General features: G+C 35.5%; 2 protein-coding genes across 2 annotated transcripts in view; one reads left to right on the top strand and one right to left on the bottom strand.

The window, feature by feature from the left end:
• The window catches only part of LOC125673698 (putative cysteine protease YraA), a 74,187-nt gene that overhangs the window by 6,837 nt on the left and 46,004 nt on the right, over positions 1-21,346 (bottom strand). The window lies entirely within an intron of this gene.
• Positions 7,405-20,235, top strand: LOC125673687 (uncharacterized). The gene is made up of 3 exons (XM_048910379.2): positions 7,405-8,039; positions 17,169-17,277; positions 17,422-20,235. The coding sequence occupies exons 1-3, from the start codon at positions 7,838-7,840 to the stop codon at positions 17,711-17,713; spliced, it is 603 nt and encodes a 200-aa protein (XP_048766336.1). The 5' UTR covers positions 7,405-7,837; the 3' UTR covers positions 17,714-20,235.

The raw sequence follows: 21,346 nt of genomic DNA, 5'->3' as shown, positions 1-21,346 counted from the left end.
CTTTAGGAACTGGCGGCATGATTTGGAAGGAATGTCGTCCATAACCCGGCTGGTTTAAAAAGCCTGTGATTGGCAACATCCATAATCATAGAGTACAGTCTATATTCAGGTGTTGAAAAATCCAAGTGTAGACTGGCTGTAGCTTCTTCAAATAACGTATCTAAAACTCTCAATGGAACAGAGTAAATTTTTGTACGAATATGATGTGGACCTAATTGTCTGTTGATGTAAGGCAAAAGTTAATCAAACGTGACATCATTTATACTTGGTCTTTTCTATGAACGATGTCCATGACTGCGTTTCCGTCTTTGAGTATTGGGAAAGAGTCCCATCACATTCACGTTATTTCCTTGTATCGATATTTTTTCTCTCAGAAGTATCTAGATCCCATAGTAATATTCTTTAATACATGTACTAAATCAAATTGTCCGCTCATTTTGTACGCATGCGTACTGGATTACTCCAGAACCACGACTTGCCAGAAAATATCAATACCATATCAAGCTGTGATTAGAGAATGGATTTTGAAGACAACTGCATGCAGTGCAAATGAAATGTACTGTGAAATAAAACTCAACGGCTATTGAATATCTTGCATTGATAAAAACAACACAAGTACATGAATAGCGATGGAGAAAAAATGCAATACATCGCCTTTCTTTACAAGATAAAAAAACTTTAAAATTAAAAAAAGTTTTATGTAGAAAAATGCACAGGTTGGAAAGGATGGGTGTTAGGTACAAGTTTTTATGCCAATATTCGAATTCTGATGTTAACCTTTAAACAAAAACAATTTAAAAAAACCACCCTGATTTTTGGTCTGTTTTACGTCCCATTGAGAACTCATATTGAGACGTCACCAATTGTAGGTGAAGTACCACAAATCTAGATCTATGTTTAGCGCTCAAAGCCGTAGCAGCGAGGGTTCTTTAACGTGCTAACGCCTGCCACGACACGAGGCCTCCGTTTTTAAGGTTATATCCAAAAGACCTGTGATCTCACTTCTAAACGCTGAGCTTTTGGCGAAAGAGCAATCACTACTTATGTTTGATGGGACCATGGTATGAACGGGGCTCGAACTCACGACCTTCCGGTTACGAAGGAAACGCTCTACCACTGAGCTACCTCGACCATTTGAGCGGGTTGCTGTACTTTTACAAAATACATGTACATGTTTGTATTTCGTAGTTGTTATTATCACGAGGCCAATGTTTGACATATTTATACAAGAGGCCCAAGGGCCTAGAATCGCTCTTCTGATAAATTGTACAACCCCACCATTTCTATTCTTAGCCTCTTAGTATTCTAAATCTTTAGTTAAATCCTAAGAATTCAAAAAAAGTAGGTCAATGTGACCTACTTTTTGGTTTACACATTTTGAGAACCCAAGAAATATCAACTGACAAAGTTTGATGATTTTAAGCCAATTAGTATCTGAATATTGAAATATAGCTGTCAAATTCCAATCGTAGGTCATGGTGACCTACTTTTTGGTCATCGAACTCCGAACATGCAAGACCCATCAACTGACAAAGTTTGATGACTGTAGGTCAAATAGTATCTGAATATATAAATATAGCCGTCAAATTCCAAAAGTAGGTCAAGGTGACCTACTTTTTGGTCGACACACTCCGTTGACTCAAGATGCATCAACTGTCAAAGTTTGATGATTGTAGGTCAAATAGTGTCTGAAATATAGTAATTTAAATGTCAAATACCAAAAGTAGGTCACGGTGACCTACTTTTTGGTCGACACAAACCGAAGACGAAGACGCATCAACTGACAAAGTTTGATGATCCTAGGTTTTACAGTGGCCAAAATATGCATCTAAAATTGAAAATGTGAAATTTGAATATCTGCAAAATTCAAAAAGTAGGTCACTGTGACCTACTTTTTTTTTTTATAAATATGTTTCAAGGCCTCAAGATGCATCAACTTACAAGACTTGATGATTCTAAACCTCTCGGTATTTGAAATAACTTAAAATATATCTATAAATGATAAGCCATAAAATTCAGAAAGTAGGTCACGGTGACCTATTTTTCAGTTGACGCATTTCAAGGTCCCATGATCCACCAACTGACAAGTTTTGATGATCATAGGCTTCAAAGTGTCCAAGATATGCATCAAAATTAATTTTAAAATAAATACCTGCAAAATTCAAAAAGTAGGTCACTGTGACCTACTTTTGAGACAACTTGACACAAGGTCCTAAGATGCATCAACTGTCAAAATTTGATGATCCTAGTCCTTATAATGACTAAAATATCTAAGATTTAAGGAATTTAAAAAAAATTTAAATTTAGGTCAACTTTGAAGTGACCTTGAGACCACGCCCTTTGCCCCAGGGTAATGCCTTGAACAATTTTTAATCTACAACATATCCTCATCCTTATGTGTAAGTTTGGTGATAATCTGCCCTGTGGTTCTTGAGAAGAAGATTTTTTAGCAACCACTACTTTTGTTTGTATTTTCCTGATTATCTACCTTTGTTAAAGGGTCACATCCCTCTATTTAGTATGTATGAAAGCCCTTGGGCCAATGATACCCTGTACCAAATTTGAAAGAAATTGGCCAAGGGGTTCTTGAGTTATAGCCCTTTTTCTAAAAAGTTTACGCACACCGCACAAATGGCCATAGCATTAGCTCTTTGAGCCTTTGGCTCAGAAGAGCTAAAAAGAGTCTGACTTGCTCATTATTACAACTAGATGTCCGAAAGAAAGGGAGATTTAAAACAAGAGGCCCATGGGCCGCATCGCTCACTTTAGTCACCTTGGCCCATATTTAAAGACTTTCCCTATATATCCGCATATAAAACTTTGATCCCTATTGCGGACCCACCCAACCTCCGGGGCCATGATTTTAACAAACTTGAATCTGCATTATGTCAAGAAGCTTTCATGTCAATTAGTCCTTTCCTAGCCCAGTGGTTCTTGAGCAGAATATTTTATAAGATTTTCCCATTATATTTTGTATGTAAAGCTTTGATCCCCTATTGTGGCCCCACCCTATCCAAAGCGGCGTGATATTAGCAAACTTGAATCTGTCCTATGTCAGAAAGCTTTCATGTAAATGTAAACTTCTCTGGCCCAATGGTTCTTGAGAAGATTTAAAAAGATTTTTCCTATATATCTTTATGTAAAACTTTGATCCCCTATTGTGGCCCTATCCTTCCTCCGGGAACCATGATTATAACATACCTGAATCTGTAATATGTCAGGAAGCTTTCATGTAAATGTAAACCTTTCTGACCGAGTGGTTCTTGAGAAAAAAAATTCTCATACATGTACGTTCTATATTTGTCTGCAAAAGTTTGATCCTCTATTGAGCTCAGATGAGCTAACAAAGATGCAATGTACATGTATTTCAATGCTCGAGATTATGACCCGTCCCCTGGCGCCAGGGACCACGAAAGTCACACTTATTGTGGACTATGGAACGCCGTTTCTGCCTTATAGTGTAAATCAGCCTTACGTTATGTCGATAAATCTTTATATTATGTGGTTACATCATTATGTTATGTGGTTACATCATTATGTTATGTGGTTACCTCTTTATGTTATGTGGTTACATCATTACATTATGTGGTTACATCATTACGTTATGTGGTTACATCATTATGTTATGTGGTTACCTCTTTATGTTATGTGGTTACATCATTATGTTATGTGGTTACATCATTATGTTATGTGGTTACATCATTATGTTATGTGGTTACATCATTATGTTATGTGGTTACCTCTTTATGTTATGTGGTTACATCATTACGTTATGTGGTTACATCATTATGTTATGTGGTTACCTCTTTATGTTATGTGGTTACATCTTTATGTTTTGTGGTTACATCATTACGTTATGTCGATACCTCTTTACGTTATGTGGTTACATCATTATGTTATGTGGTTACCTCTTTATGTTATGTGGTTACATCATTATGCTATGTAGTTACATCATTATGTTATGTGATTACATCATTATGTTATGTGGTTACATCATTACGTTATGTCGATACCTCTTTATGTTATGTGGTTAAATCATTAAGTTATGTCGATACCTCTTTATGCCGATTGCATCATTATGTTATGTGCAAACATCATTATGTTATGATAAACTTTCAAGTGATCGAGATTGGTACAGATGAAAAATAGCGCGCTAAAATTCACAAATTCAAACAGCGTGTTTCCAGGATTACTTTTAAAATGAAATTGGGTTAGGGATAGTGACTGATTTGTGTCATTTTAGAATTTGTCGTCTTTTCGTTATTTCGAGGTGAAAAGACGACAAAACGATAATTGGCGACTTCTCGCCTCTAAAAAAACGAAAGACAACAAATTACATGTACAGGTTTCCCCGTTATTTTTTCTTTCTGACTTAATAGGAATTCAATATGAAATTTGCTGATGGTTGTGGATAATAATTAATTACACTTGCAAAGACGGAAACATTTAGAATTAAATTATGGTACTCAGATAATTGTGTTCTACTGAAGAAATCTTTTTGTGTGAATGTTATACCAGGCACGTTAAAACAGGGGGTTGGGGTTGGCAGGATACCTGGTCTGTCCCCTTTTTACAATTTACTTTTTCGTTATTTTAACACACAAATCCCATATTTTCTACATGCAAAGTTCGATTGATATGCTGCCTCCTCCCCATTTTTTAAAAGTAGTAATGAAAGGCAGTTGATGTTATAAGTGCTGAATTGATTGATGAATTACATATATTGTTTAACGTCCCTCTCGAGAATATTTCACTGAATATGGAGACGTCACTATTTTCGGTGAAGGGCTGCAAAATTTAGGCCCATGCTCGGCGCTTACGGCCTTTGAGCAGGGAGGGATCTTTTTCGTGCCACACCTGCCGTGACACGGGACCTCGGATTTTGCGGTGTCATCCGAAGGACTGTCCCATTATGACAAGCAAGGGCTACCGAGTACCTATTCTAATCCGGATCCCCACGGGAAGTGCTGAATTGAAGAATAAGAGTAGTGAACTAATCTCTCCCCCCCCCCAACGATTTATAAGATAATGATATTTGAACATAAGTACTTTATTGCTTGTCAACAATTTTAATGCAAGTGCGAAGTGAATCCCGGCTGACCCTTCCCCTACTTTAAAATACAATGCTACATATACGTGCTTGTATATCTCAATATCAAGACGGAAACTTAGAGTTTCGTGCAATTTGAGAGACTTTTAGTACTTCACAATTGAATATTTTTATGTCCAAACCCAAACTATTATTTGTTTTAATTGAATTTCTAATTGAATTCAAATATGAACACCGATGTCACTCTTGTAAGTTTCCACTATATTGTAAATACAAATTTTTTAAATAGTTGAAATTCATGAATGCTTATACGCTAACACTTAGTGATCAATATTCTTTCCTCCTGTCGAATGACATTGTACACCGAAATAGGACTCTCTCTCTCTCTCTCTCTCTCTCTCTCTCTCTCTCTCTCTCTCACATGTACATGGATGTACATGCAAAGTGACGGTAAATAATTGTCAATCCCGAAGAGACAACCAGGGGCGGAAATTAATAAAATGATCCAAATTTTAAGGGGGTTTTGGAAAAAAATAAGTTCTCCCAATAAAGTAATACAAGAAATCAACGGATTTTGTCATTTATTTCTCCGGGAGTGGAAGAAATCATTGCTTCTTTTATTGTTTAGTGCATTTTCCGAAACAAGATACTGCGATTTACCTTAAATTTGAAATTGGGGGGTTGGGGGTTGGGGGTTGGGGGGGGGGGGGGGGTTGCGCCCCCTCTAAATCCGCCACTGACAACAAAGTTTGAAAACTGCACTATATTCCCTCTTCTATACATGTATATATTTTTTGTGTAACCAAATGTCTATTTTGGATTGTGCATGTCACACCCGTATTTTCACCCCCAAAATGTATGTTATAAAGAAATATCGACATAACGTAATGATGTAACCACATAACGTAATGATGTAACCACAAAACGTAATGATGTAACCACATAACGTAAAGAAGTATCGACATAACGTAATGATGTAACCACAAAACGTAATGATGTAACCACATAACATAAAGAGGTATCAACATAACGTAATGATGTATCGACATAACGTAATGATGTAACCACAGGCAATTGCATCGCTTGGGGGTCGAATTTACTATATAAAGAGTAAAGGTATAGAACTCTAAATATAGGGTACCCAAGTTAGCCGATGTAAAAACAATAAATTAATTAATATAAAATTCTACTCGGTATTTTAATTTATACATAATCAATCTACATTACTACCAAAGTTCATCCCAAAATTCCGTATACTTCCCAAGATATGCAGAAATGAACTCCGAAAAATGCCTATTATTTTTTGGTTGAGTTTTAGCTGGGCCCTGACACTATACGACTACACAGAGTGTTTGAGCATTGCAACAAGCTATCAAATAGAATGTGCATCATAAAATATCATTTCTAAAATGAATTTCTTACCCCAATTCATAAAATGAAGTCCGTAATAGCTCCAAGTGACTGAAAACTTAAAACCGTGTGTACTTTCATTTTATCACAGTCATTTTCATCGGTGCCACTAACTACCCACTTTGACATCATTATTATCAATCGTCAAACACCTGTGATACTGTGATTTAGATAAAAATAGACATAATAAGACATTTGTATATTTATAAAGGCTTGTTATTAGCATAAATCATGTACTATAATGAATCAATATTGATCATTATTAGTATTTGAGTCTCTAAATCGTTATGGGTCCTTCCATCTCTATTGGGTAATTAGTCATAACTACCGTTGATGGTTGGGATTTTGAAAGTACAGACGGTTTAAAAAATTTCAGTCACTTGGAGCTATTACGGACTTCATTTTATGAATTGGGGTTAGAAATTCATTTTAAAAATGATATTTATGCTGCACATTTTATTTGATATCTTGTTGCAATGCTCAAACACTCTGTGTAGTCGTATAGTGTCAGGGCCCAGCTAAAACTCAACCAAAAAATAACAGGCATTTTTCGGAGTTCATTTCTGCATATCTTGGGAAGTATACGGAATTTTGGGATGAACTTTGGTAGTAATGTAGATTGATTATGTATGAATAAATTAAAATACAAAGTAGAATTTTATATCAATTAATTTATTGTTTTTACATCGGCTAACTTGGGTACCCTATATTTAGAGTTCTATACCTTTACTCTTTATATAGTAAATTCGACCCCCAAGCGATGCAATTGCCTGTGGATGTAACCACATAAAATAAAGAGGTATCGACATAACGTAAGGCTGATTTACACTATAAGGCAGAAACGGCATTCCATAGTGGACCTTACCCCGCAATGCTACAGAGCAAATTCGACCCCGCAATACTACAGAGCAAATGCGACCAGTACTAACCTTAAAGTACTTGGGAAGTGAAGAATAGCACACAGTATGTCACCAGAGAGATTTGAAGATAATCAACCATTTGAAAATTGGGCGCAATGGCGCATGGAGTTTGTCTCTTCATAAGTAAGATAAATGTACTTTCATGATAAGTATTCTTTCTTCGTTTGTAACAAAGTAAATGGGTCGCTTGATTTCTCCCTAGCGTCATTCATACCCTTTAAGTCCACGCGACAGGTATTATTCAAGACTAGTGGACACGCTATAATCCTCATCCAATAAGCAAACTCTGCAATCAGTTAACCCTGATCACCGTGCTCTATACATCGATAGCATATCGCTTCTATCGTCTGATAAAGCTTTACAACAATGCGGCCACATCCAATGTCATATTTACATTAATCATTAATACGTAGTTACTGAAATACATTGGCCAAAGGATGCGAGGAAACTTGCAACAATGGCTGGTATTCTGCAAGGATCCAGAGGGAAGCCAACATACAAACTCAAGTGTGTCGTCGTCGGGGACTTGGGAGTAGGTAAAACTACACTCGTCAAATCATATGCGGACAGCGGCGAAAATGACGATCCAAAGAGCGCGTGGCAGAAAGAGATTAGTATGGATTCGTGTGTCGTCTGCCTTACAATTTGGGACACTGCAGGTACCATGTCTGTATATATACGCATTGCGAAGTCTGTAAATATCACAGTGGTATCTTTACTACATATGTATAACCAAAGTTTCTATTTCTATGCATATGAGGGGGGGGGGGGGGGTGCGAGGGGGGTGCGACTTTCATATCCACTATAATTGATTTGAGCGAACAAGTAAAATATAAGAATGTAGATATAGTATCTGTCGTATAGTACATGGTTTGTTTTAAATGTGGTAAAGCTGAAAATGTTTATAACATTTTATCATTGTATATGTAGATTAGTCATTAGAAGTCAATACAGAGCAGGGCTCGAAATTAACATATGTCCGTCAGTCTGTGACTGGTTAAAAGTCTGGCGGACTGATTGACATTTGTTTTAGTCAGTCCGATGGGACTGGTTAATTTTTTAACTTCAGCATCATTTTGGAAAATATACTTATGAAATTTTATACACACATTTGGCATGCTTCGATCTGTAGATATCAGATGAATCTGATTCGTAAATATAAATCCCACATTTAAGTGTTATAATATTATCTGAGGCATATTGAATTTAATTTCATTTTAATAACACCAACAAAATATGTTTAATTATTTCTGGAAAACTCTGTTGGACTGGTAAATTTTCCTGCGGACTGGTTGAAATTATACACCATCAGTCCGGCTGGACTGGTGACATAAAAAGTTAGTTTCAAGCCCTGCAGAGACCTATAGCCAACATTAATTTGTGAGGTTTTTATATTGAAAAGTACCATTTACATGGCACAATTAATGGGGACGGCCAAGACACCCCCCTTTCTCCGCCGTTAGATCCACCCATGTTGACGGGAAACTGTAATAAATACACATGGCATGTTTAAGATATTCAAATTTCTGTCATTGAATATGGCATCTAATTCACGAATGGAAGAAAAAAAAATTTGATTGCGTGAAATTTTTGGTTTATCCACAGTTTAGGGACAAAAGAAGAAACATCCGGTCTTATTTTCTTCGCGTGAACCCCCCCCCCCCCCCAATATATATTCAATTTCTATTTAATGAGCAATTTACAATATATCAATGCTGAAAGAGAAATGAATCACCTGACAATTCCGTCATTGTTTTCATTTATCACACACTATCATAAATACACTGTACATATATTTACAAGGTCAATATGACCTATACTGATGATCCATCTAAAGAATGCTAGTTTTGCCAAATTCTCATCCCATTAAACAATATACAACCAACTAAATAAAGGAACACACCTCAGACTGTTGGAAGGCCTGATCACCGAGGAAATAGGATACAAAAAGATCACCGAGGAAATAGGATACAAAAAGATCACCGAGGAAATAGGATACAAAAAGACATTCGGTTTATATATTTGATAGTATAACGATTTGTTTCACATGAAAATACTAGTCTTAAATATATTGTTTTAACAAACCACTATCTAGTGTCAGAAAAATGTTTAAATTGTATGAACCTTTTGAGTATCATGCATGTAGAGGACAAGTGCCAAAGATCCCCCCCTCTCTCTCTTTCTCTCTATCCCCTCCCTCTCTTAAATTCTGGTTCTAAAGTTTTTGTTATAGTACCAATTCAAACATTTTCTTTAACTAACTAGATCGATCCTAAAAGATTAAAGGAGAGAGTTAGAGAGAGAGGGGGGAGGAGAGAGAATTTTGACATAATACATCTTAAAATCTTACACGTACTCCGTATCTTAAACGACACAACGCATGTTTCTAAACTTTTTCATTTTTTCAGCAAAATTAACTCTTTTTATGCCTAAAACTACTTTAAATGTGTTTTAAATGAAATATTTTGCGTAGTTTTCGAGTTTGAAAGCGATGAAATTCAAATCTTGCGATATGCATATTTTCTTTCGCTAGTTTACGCGCCATTTTGTGTGACGTCATATGCGCCCTCGGGTTTGAAAACATCTATTAGCCATTTCATAAACAGATTAGATTTAATCAACAAAAAACCAATTGTCACGTTAACGGCTTGTAAATAATAATGTATTAAGATGTTTTGTGCCGTGCTCGGGTGTACTAGTTGTCGGTAGAAAGGATTTAGACTGAGTATTTTTCAATTTTTCGAAGGAAGGTACGAGAAAAAAGACGTGGATAATTTTTTTGTTGGAGCAAGAACTTTACCTTAAAAAACACACCCAGTCACCTTTTCAAACATCGCTTGGACAGAGACCCTGATAAACTGCGAGAAAATGGATATATCGAAGCTATAAGCACTGGTAGGCCTATAGCATACATTCTGTTTTGCTCTTCAAATTCAATACACACTCGGATCAACTGACCTTCACCTTGTAACAACATATATCGACGATACAATGTAACTTCTACCAACTGGTAGATTTACAACAACAAAAAAATAAAGATACAAAATAATTGAACTTTTAATTATACAAATAATAGAATTTTGTATTTCCTAACTTTAAATTGAATTATAAAATTATTTCTTTATTGAACTCGTAGCATCTTGAGTGCGTCAGTAGGCTATAAACGCCGTGCTCCCACTTCGTACTTCCTAAAGACGTGTAGATCACAATTCAAAAATAGTAATAAGATCGCTTTATCAAAATAAATAATGTGATTACCACTTTAAATTTGAATATTTTTATTGATTTGTGTGTGTTGTCTTTTTCTTTCTTTCCGAAATGCACGCGTGACAATAGCTTGGCATAGGGCCTAGTTGTCAACAATTTAACGTATCATAATTTGTCTAATACAAAAATAAATAATGATTGCACTGTTTATTTTAGAAAAACAGCGCCAATTACAGATGTATAAAGGAATAACATCCCCAAACAGTTTGTAGACAGCGGCCCATATAAACATTATTTACTCACAATTTTGCCGATTTCATACATGCTTTACTCGCTATATTTGGGTATTTACATCGTTATATGTGTGCACTGGTGGCGAACACATATCAAACTCGGACAATTTATCAACATCGATTTAAATGTTGCCCATGGTAAATTAATTAGGCCCCTAAAAGTTGAGTTTTTAATAATATCTCGCAGTACTTTCACATCCGAAGGGCGCATGTGACGTCACTGTACCACGTGACTACCTACCTAATTAACTCGACTTTTTGAAATCGGGGCTTAGATTTAAGTCTGTATTGTGGTTAAATATCGCAAAATTTCGGCGAACGAACTATTAGAATTAATTACTATAAGCATAAAGAAGACAAAATGCATGTAATATTGTATACTTTGAAAACATGAGATATGTCCTTTAAGTAACCAGCACGAATTGATTTGATCATTAAATAACAAAGAAAAAATGCATGCTTCTGTAAATCTAGTTTAGATTTGACAAGAATCCAACCTTATTTCAGCAAGCTTCATTCATACTCCAAACGGTAATGTTCCTCTTTGGCTTTCCGGGCGTAAAGCAATGAGTGATGTTAATGCTAATAGAAATATTTTTCTGATGGACTTTGAACCCAATATACTTTACGTATATCGCAATACGCTATTGTGACGTATGTACATGTAATATCATCAATCAAAACTGTTAAAGAGTTACTTGTCGTTATCCTATCCATTTTATTTTCAATTTACCTCCACAGAAAAGTAGCTTTCAGCGATTTTCAAATTGTGCCAGTATTGGATTTTGAACTTTTCAATTATAGTGTTAAATGATGAATGAGTTTGAATAAGAATTAGATATATGCCATTGTCAGAAATCCTGGATAAAACTAGCAGGCATGATCGACGATATATTGACCTATATAGCTGAAAAGGGTATTCACTCTGAACTAACAAGCTACGGTGTAACGTACATGTACATTATACATATGATCTTGAGGAAGGCATGCTGAAAAAATATATCTTGTGTCAATTTCAAATTTTAAAAAAATATAAATATTAATGTCTCAAATATCAATTTAAATTTCAAAACAAGATATGTTTGTGAAACACTGATGTTTGACAGCAAAGTCATTCTGGTACCCAAAGAAAAATCTTGTTAAAAGGAATACACATCTGAACTATCAAAGCCCTATTGCTAACCATTCAAATTTTATGGCCACAGTTGATTTCTTTTTCAAAAGTAAGACATACTCCCAGGTTGAGGTCATGAGGTCAAAAAATTTGGTTCTAAAAGAAAAGTCTTGTCAAAAGGGAATCGGTCCGATACACTTATGAAATCTCTATCACCAAACATTTTATAAAAGTTATGGCCTAGGTTAATTTTTTCAAAAATATGTCAAATTCAAAGGTCATGAAGTTTGGTACCAAAAAGAAAGATCTTGTCAAAAGGAATACGCAAGTGAAATATGAAAGCCCTATCAATAACCATTCAAAAGTTATGACCAAGGTCAAACTCCAAGATGATTGATTGATTGAATATTGTTGAACGTCCCTCTAAAGAATATTTCACTCATATGGAGACGTCACCACTGCCGGTGAAGGGCTGCAAAATTTCGGCCTATGCTCGGCGCTTATGGCCTTTGGGCAGGGAGGGATCTTTATCGTGCCACACCTGCTGTGACACGGGACCTCAGTTTTACGGTCTCATCCGAAGGACCGCTCCATTTAGTCGCCTTCTACGACAAGCAAGGGGTACTGAGGACAAAAACAAGAATGCTCAACTAATTCTATCTAAAACTCTTAGAAGTGATCGTAAGTAATTGTTAATAATTCTGATATCAGTATACACTTTGATTAATTATACGTAAATGGATTCAGATAACATGTCTTTGGGACATTTCTAAAGATCGAAATATGTCAATGTTGTTGTCCTATAGGAAACCCAGGATTTAATTAGTCGAAAGAAGATACTCATAATATTTATATCATGAAGTAGAAAAATAACCCCGGGTGGGTCTTTAAAGTAAGGTCAATATTCTGAAGTTTATTGCATCTGAACACAGTTTTTTCTGAATGATAAAATAAAATAAAAACCACCATAAACATTGTTACATACAATGCGGAACAGCGAAATAATAGCTGGAATTAAAGTGTTTCAAAGTGTCTCAAAGTGATTCTTTTTATCAAGAGTTGAACATTCGGTATTACTACAGCAACGGTATTTGTAATTGTATGAAAATATAAAGGAATTTATATCATCTCTGTATCGATAATGAACCGAACTATCTTTCTGGAATCCGTAAAATTCTGGAATATATGGTATCTTTTTATGATCACTTGATAAAGGTTACAACATACCTAGAGAAAATAGAGTATGTAAATTTTGTAAAAATGACATAGAGGACGAATACCACTTGGCATTCATTTGCCCTCATTACGAGGAATTTCATCATAAATATATCAAAATGTATTATTGGCAAAAACCGTTTCTTTTCAAATTAGTACAATTATTAAGTGTCCATAATGTACAGGAACTTTGTAATTATATCTTGGAATCAAGTTGCGAGAAAACCTTAAAGTTATTCTCCGTTGCTTGAATTTGTACACATCCATACAATCCCATTATTATGTATACATATTGTAACTGATGTAATAAGACATATGTCTTAAGCAATAAAGAGAGTATTATATTACATTTCTTTTCAAATTGTCCCTATTGTTTTTGTCAGTAGCTCTCTAGTCACATGTGGGTTTTTTATTGGAACATACAATTGTATTTTTGCCTGCTGCTTTACAGAATTAGGACAGACACAATGCGTGTTTTTAGTCTTGGTCAGGCTTAGATGACCCTAGTAACGTACGTACGTATTCCGCAGTATTGTGGTATTTTATCTACAATGATACTCAGGTAATATCACTCTGCCCTGTACAACTTACAGTAGACTACTGTTATTATATTTGGGGAAACCAGAGCAGAGAAGATTCATAGAAACCACATGTTAGCATAAGTATCTTAGTAGTAGGACGACAATATGGTTAATGTTTATTAGAAGACATGTTGCGCCAACGATTGATTGATTGTATCTTGTGACGTCCCCATACCGGTGAAGGGCTTCAAATTTAGGCTTATGCTTGGCGCTTATGGCCATTGAGCAGTGGGGGTTGTTAAGCGTACCACACCTACTGTGATACGGGACATTCCCTTTTTAAGGTCATATCTGAGGACCCGCGACATGCACACCTGATGTCGACCGTTTGGCGATCGAATTGTACATGCCACTACCTGTTTTAACGACTAAGGTCTGTGTCGGCTGGGATTCAAACCCGACCTTCCGCATGCGGGGCGAACGTTCTATACCTTTAGATCACTGCGGCTGTTCAAAGCGGGTTGGTTTGGGGATTATATATTTATAAATAGTTGGATAAAATGCTTTCAAGATATGAAAAAAATATTTCTTGCAAAATTCAAAGTCTTGTCTTTTTCTACTTCGGGCTTTGTGTTTTAAGACATTAGTATTTTTAAGACTATCTTCACACATACAGCAGATTTTATTACAAACGTTTTCACCGGCATCTTCATTTTCATCATTTTAGTATGCTTTGTTCCTTGTCCTAATCAACAAGGTCATACATCTAGTACGCATAGGTCATTTGCGATATCTGACACAAGTCTGATTGATTGAATACAATATCATAGGTATTATCAGTTATCACTGGATCTGCTCTTATAGAATATGAAGCAATTTGCTGTCTATACAGCCTTGAATACAATCTGAATAAGATCCGTTCACGTGAGCGGATCATAGGATCTGATTTTAACCATATTTCCTTAAATAGAGAGTTCCATTGTACAGTAGAGTATAATAAATATTCTAGAAACAATAAATATTCTAAAAATTACTTGGGAATGAGCTTGCCCCTAATTCTTTACTTGGCACGTCATGGGGCGGAAATGAAGACCTTTTTATTTAATTTGAATAATTGATTTTCCTCATAATTTTTGCTATGATCAAGAAAGATTTTATTTAGGAGTTTTTTCTGGAAAAAAATCTACATTTGAAAAATTAGATTTTAGTTTGCATTTTATCATTTCGCGTACACCTTTCCGACATATAGGGGTAAATAAACTTACACTAAACGTTGGTTTATTTTGATAATTTGCATAAAATGTCGATACCCGAGTGTGACCTTATTTGTGATAGAAGTACATGAGACATATCTCAACACCCCGAATAAAAGTACAATGCAAAAGACGATAGGAAAATGATGAATTACATGTAGTTCTCAACCTACATTGCTGAAAAGGGGACTTTTATGCCAAATCAATATGAAGAGGAAAGAATAAGTGCATAACACCCTATAATAGCTCTAGCAAGTTTGTTGTTATAGTTATTTCGGATTTCAAACATTTCGGTTGAGCATCACTGAAGAGACTTTATTTGTCGAAATGCGCATCTGGTGCATCAAAATTGGTACCGTATAAGTTTTACATTATGACTCCTGGGTCGAGGCCTCTGCTGGTGGACTGCTAGTCCCCGAGGGTCTCTACAGCCCAGTAGCTACGTACTTCGTTACTAGCTTGAAAATACGGATGTATATTTAATTGCTGTGATAAACTTTAGAAATTCATTTCAAAATTAAGGATTATCTCCCTCATGCATAGCTCTTATCCTTAGACGAATTTGACTCCACTTTTTTGGCACTCTGTTTCCCCCTATAATGGCTCTAGCAAGTTTATTGTTATTTCGGATTTCAAACATTTCGGTTGAGCATTACTGAAGAGACATTATTTGTCGAAATGCGCATCTGGTGCATCAAAATTGGTACCGTATAAGTTTTACATCATTGTGATCACAGGCAAAGCCATGAAATTCAAAAAAATGAAACCATAGTTTATTTACCTCCGCTCAATACACATTTATGAATCTATGCTGATACATGTAAGCCTAACTAAGGTGTGTCCTCGATGATTATACGAGAAATTTGTGGAATATGTCACCGCTTGTTAATGTTCCGACGATGTCCACTTATGTATATATAAAAAAATGATACTGTTGATGTTAAATTGAAAATATCAAGTGATGTTTATTTCTCATAGTGTAAAGAAAAATCGTTCTATTTATTGTAAACATGGTCATTGTTTGAGTATACAGCCGAACCCCAATATCTCGAATATCAATATGTCGAATATCATTGGAGATCTCAAATACATTTTTAAAAAATGTATTTTTAACCGCAATTCCTCAAACCCTGGGATATTTTGAAGTATTTTCTTGTCCCGATTAAGTTCGAGATAATGAGATTAGACTAATTTTCATTAATCAGAAGATACAATCGATTCGTGGAGGTGGATCGTTAAATGAATTCAGTTTCAACTCTCTCCCACGAGGAGTGCAATATTCCCTTACACCAACCTTTTCTATGATATCATCTAATTTGATCTGAAAACGGGACATACAGACGAAAAAGAGTGGATATCTGCTCTCGTATCGGACACCCACTTGTACAGTAAGGGATATACACTCGTAATCAGCGGCTTTACTGTGTACTTTGCAATAACCGTGCTACACTATTGTGTATGACAGTGTTTTAACTCTTTTTGTCCATATGGAGACGTTTTCATTCGTATCTTCTGAACACGTCATCATCATATGAAATGACTTCATAACAAGAAGCGTTGAAAATGTTTTCATATTTGTCGATTAGCAAAATTACCCATTGGCAAAATACCACGAGATGTAAAACTTTACTTAAGGTATTATCGGACATCATCAAGATGTGACATACGTTTTTGTTTTTGTTTTTTTGTTTAAGGCCCTAGTTAAAAAACTATCGGAGAATAAGAGAAGTTACACGGGGGGAAATCCATGTACTTTCTATGCAACATTTCCTTTAAAAAGTCCAACAGCCCGGGATTTTATCAAAATGCAAGAATATAAAAATCCTTGTCATACATGTATCTACATCTTCAATACTAATACAAACACTCTGTAAAATAAAAGAGGTCTTCATTTGAAAACTGTAGGACAAATTATCTATCCGCCATATAATATAAAATTTTCAAATAAAGGGACAAAACTCCTGCAAGAAAAATCGACATGGATTAAAATCAGAATATGATCTAGATCTAGAGTGACCTACAAACAGCAGGTTTCAGTAAATTTTAGCTTGATATATGACAAAATAATGAAAATAGAAACAGAAAACCCAGAACGTACGGAGGGGTGAAAGACCGTAGACAAACCCTGTAAAATAATGTCTCCAGTCCACAGACTTAAAAGATTGTATTCTTTTCTGCACAATAGGTCAGGAGAAATACCGAAGTCTGACAGGGTCGTACTACAGGGGTGCTCACTGCTGCATCATTGTGTTTGATGTTAACTGTTTAGCTTCGTTTCAACACGTACGAGAATGGTAAGTTATATAACGTATATTCTATGATCGTTATAATGATCTAGGTTGCCAATACAACCTATCTTTGGGTCAAATGTTGTCTGACGTGTTTCATACTGATCGTTCGGCCATTCTTGGCACACTGATTTCGACTTTTGATTTAAGGTACAACGACATTGAAGCAAATTCCACGAACTCAAAAGAGATTATCAAAATATTGGTCGGAACGATTAGGACATCGACTGCGAGGGCCGTTAGCCCAGAAAAGGCCAATAGTCTTGCCGACCATCTAGGTCTGTCATATAAGGAGGTCAACTTTGAGAATCAGAAAAACATTAAGGACCTCTTTGAAACGCTTGCACATTTAACAGTTCTTGTGTACAGAGAACACCACTTCCAATCAAACGTTTCGATAACTTTTCCCCAACAACAGAAGAACACAATTTGCACGTGTTGATTTCACTAAATTGTGCATGGCCGGGAGGAATTACCACCTTTTTGTTCTGAACTGTTTCATTGTGCAGACCGCCGTCCAAATTATGACTAGAATTACCTCAAACATTTCTTACATGTTAATGAAATACTAGAAAGTATGATGAATAGGAAGCATGTACAATGTGATTGTAAAATGTTTTATTTGGAAATTTATATACTTGAAGGTTAGATGAAAGCTGAAGAGAACAAACAGTGATCAATCTCATAACTCCCATAAGCAATACGAAATAGAGTTGGACAAACACCGATCCCTGGATATACCAGAGGTGGGATCAGATGCCTAGGAGGAGTAAGCATCCCTGTCGACCGATCACACCCGCCGTAAGCCCTGTATCTTGATTGGGTAAACGGAGTTATCCGTATTCGAAATCAGTGTGCCAAGAACGGCCTAACAATCGGTATGAAACACGCCAGACAGCATTTGACCCAATGATAGGTTGTATTGGCAAATTAAATTGTTAAAACGACCATAGAAAATAATAGATATAATTTTAGGGAGCATTAGATATAGAATTCAACGAGTTTTATGTGTTGGGAATGAAAATAAAGAATATCTTGGGCAATGCTAATATTTGTGTTAGTGTCGGGATGTTTTCAGGTTCCAAAAAAAATCAATCACAATTAAAGGTATACGTATATATGCTCCAATTTTCATATTAGATTTTAATAAAGATATCATACCATGGTATTCTATGAATAAAATAAAAAGTTATCAATGAGACAGTCAATCAATCTTTTTAAATACTTTCTTTCCGATGCGATCCGAGTGCTGTCCACGTGACTGACCTATTACCATGTGCTATTTCCCCAGCAATTCTTGGGTCTGTGTATATCTAACTACCCTTTAGTGTTTTACACATGATGAAGCATGGTGGGTTTAGTCTGATATGTCCTTTTAATATTTACAGTCGATGAACTCGATGTTAAACCGGTACGGCGCCATTGTTTATTTTTCCGACCACGTGTAAAGAAGGCGCGGGCAATACACACATAAGACAAATACCGTTAGAGAGTTAAATTAGTCAATACACACATAAGACAAATACCGTTATAGAGTTAAATTAGTCAAGAATGAATTAAAAATTTCCACGTATTCCTTTCATCTGGGTCAATCAAATAGTTTACGTTACACAAGGTATTATATTTTGCCATTATAGATGCATTAGCAATGCTAGTTTGGAAACATTGTTTTAATCATCAGTATGTAAGCACCTACCATGAAATGATTCAGGTGTTTAATTTTTCATAAAAGGGACCACATTGCAGAAAGTGTTGCATTCGAAATATTATTTTCCACATGAACATGCAATATATACATGTCCAACATGTGCTGTTTATGTTTTAAATATTTTTCTTTACTTCGTGAACTAAAACCAGCAACAATATCTCATCTTTCATCATGTTAAAATACAACCATTGAAATCTACAGCTAATTAATGCTTGCACAAGCTATTTTCTTCGAGGAGTTTGCCGTGTAAACTATTCAAAAATAAATGAAACATATATGAGGCAGACTACTGACAAATGAGGTTTCAGCAATCAACATTTTTAAGGTCGTTGTAATGATCTCATTTACCAATACAACCTGCCATTGGATCAAATGCTGTCTGGCGTGTTTCAACTAATTGAGGCTGTTCTTTATACACTGATTTTGACTACGGATTATTCCGTTTACTCGATCGAGATATAGGCCTCATGGCTGGTGTGACCAGTCGACAGGGGATGCTTACTCCTCCTAGGAACCTGATTCCACCTCTGGTATATCCAGGGGTTCGTGTTTGTCTGATCCCACCTCTGGTATACCCAGGGGTTCGTGCTTTCACCACTCTTAATTTTGTGTTTGTTATAAGAGTTATGAGCTTGATCACGGTTTGTTATCTTCACTTTTTCATACCATCTTAATCTTCTTGTCTCATCATGCAGTTTATATCTATATCTAAGTTGTCAATCTATATCTATCAATACAATTGTATTGTGTGTTATTTCAGGAATGACTTGTTTATTCTAATTTCTTTTGTTACGTGGAATATTATCATCAATGATTATAATTCGAAATGTAAAACTGTATTTCTGATTGATCACAATATTTAAATGTATACTTGTTTAAAGTCGAGAATACAAACAAGTAGCTTTAATTTGATGAAAGGTTAATATACGAAATCAGTGGCCAACAGGTGTTAAGGACGTAGGATAAAATTTGTTATATAGAATGTTGCAAACCTATATGTTGATATATATATATGTTCGATACGCAAGAGCATGTTATGTGTATGATCAGTTTTTAAGTCGAGACCTGATGACAAACAAGTTGATGTTACAGATGTTTTAATAGTATCGTTTAGAGTCAGCATTTCGCAAATTCTATGGTCGTGATAATGATCAAATTTGCCCATACAACCTATCATTTGTTCAAATGGTGTTTGATTGTTTTGTATGTAACTTTAACCATGATAATTAGTAATAAAATAGAAGTTTAAGATTTTACCAAACTAAAGATGTCGGTTCTATTGAATAGAAAGCATTGTGTAGAAAATAATGTAATTTTGCTTCATTCAGAGCCCCTGGATTGGTTTTCTATCGAAAATATTAATACCATAATTTTATAAACATTATCTTTTTTATCATTGAATTACTGGTAGCTAATGACACTTTTACAAAAACATTCCTACACCAACATGAAAACTAATGTTGCTTTAATCTGACTCCAAGGTGTATGGGACTTAATCAATAATATCATTTTAAAGGCAGGGGAGTTAATCTTTTGTTTGTTTTACGCCCCTTCATTTTTTTCACTCACATTGGGGCACCATCAGCTGTAGGTGAAGTACCGCATATCCATACCTATACATGTTACTCAGGGTCGTATTTAATGTGCCTGACATGATACAAGACCTCAGTTTTTATGGTCAACTGAAAGGTGAAGATAACAAACAGTGATCTATTTCATAATTCCTTTAAGGAATACAAAATAGAAAGTTGGGCAAACACGGACCCCTGAATATACCACAGGTGGGATCAGGTGCCTAGGAGGAGTAAGCATCCCGTCGACCGGGCATACCCGACGTGAGCCCCATGTCTTGATCAGGTAAACGAAGTAATTCATAGTTAAATCAATGTGTCATCTGAAAGACCCATGCTACTCAATTCTAAATGCCGAAGGTTTGACAAAGGAGCAGTTACTATTTATGTTAATTTAACGCAACCCTGGCACGAGCGGTGCTCGAACCGATGACCTTCCTAATACAATGTGATCTTCACCTTTTATATATAAATGTTTTGATATTGATATTACAACAAAACTTTCCTATGAAACCACCTTTATGTTTACATATTGAAAAATCAATAGAAAACGATTACCCAACAACTGAAATTCTTCAAAAAAAGTCTTTTTATTGGTGCATCTCATGTATTAATGACCGATTTACATTTTTGCTTGGTCAAATAATAGAAAATCAAAGGTTAGCACGGCAAAATCCTACTTCCTTTCATGCGTTCGAAATCTTTAGTCGTATGACGATGAAGATGACCTTAATGCACTGAAAGTCTGGTATATTAAAAATACAGCATTATCTATTTGCACTGTGGAACAGTCATG

Source organism: Ostrea edulis, chromosome 1 (genome assembly GCF_947568905.1).
Source record: "Ostrea edulis chromosome 1, xbOstEdul1.1, whole genome shotgun sequence".
Taxonomy (NCBI): domain Eukaryota; kingdom Metazoa; phylum Mollusca; class Bivalvia; order Ostreida; family Ostreidae; genus Ostrea; species Ostrea edulis.
This window is presented reverse-complemented; position numbering and strand designations above follow the sequence as displayed.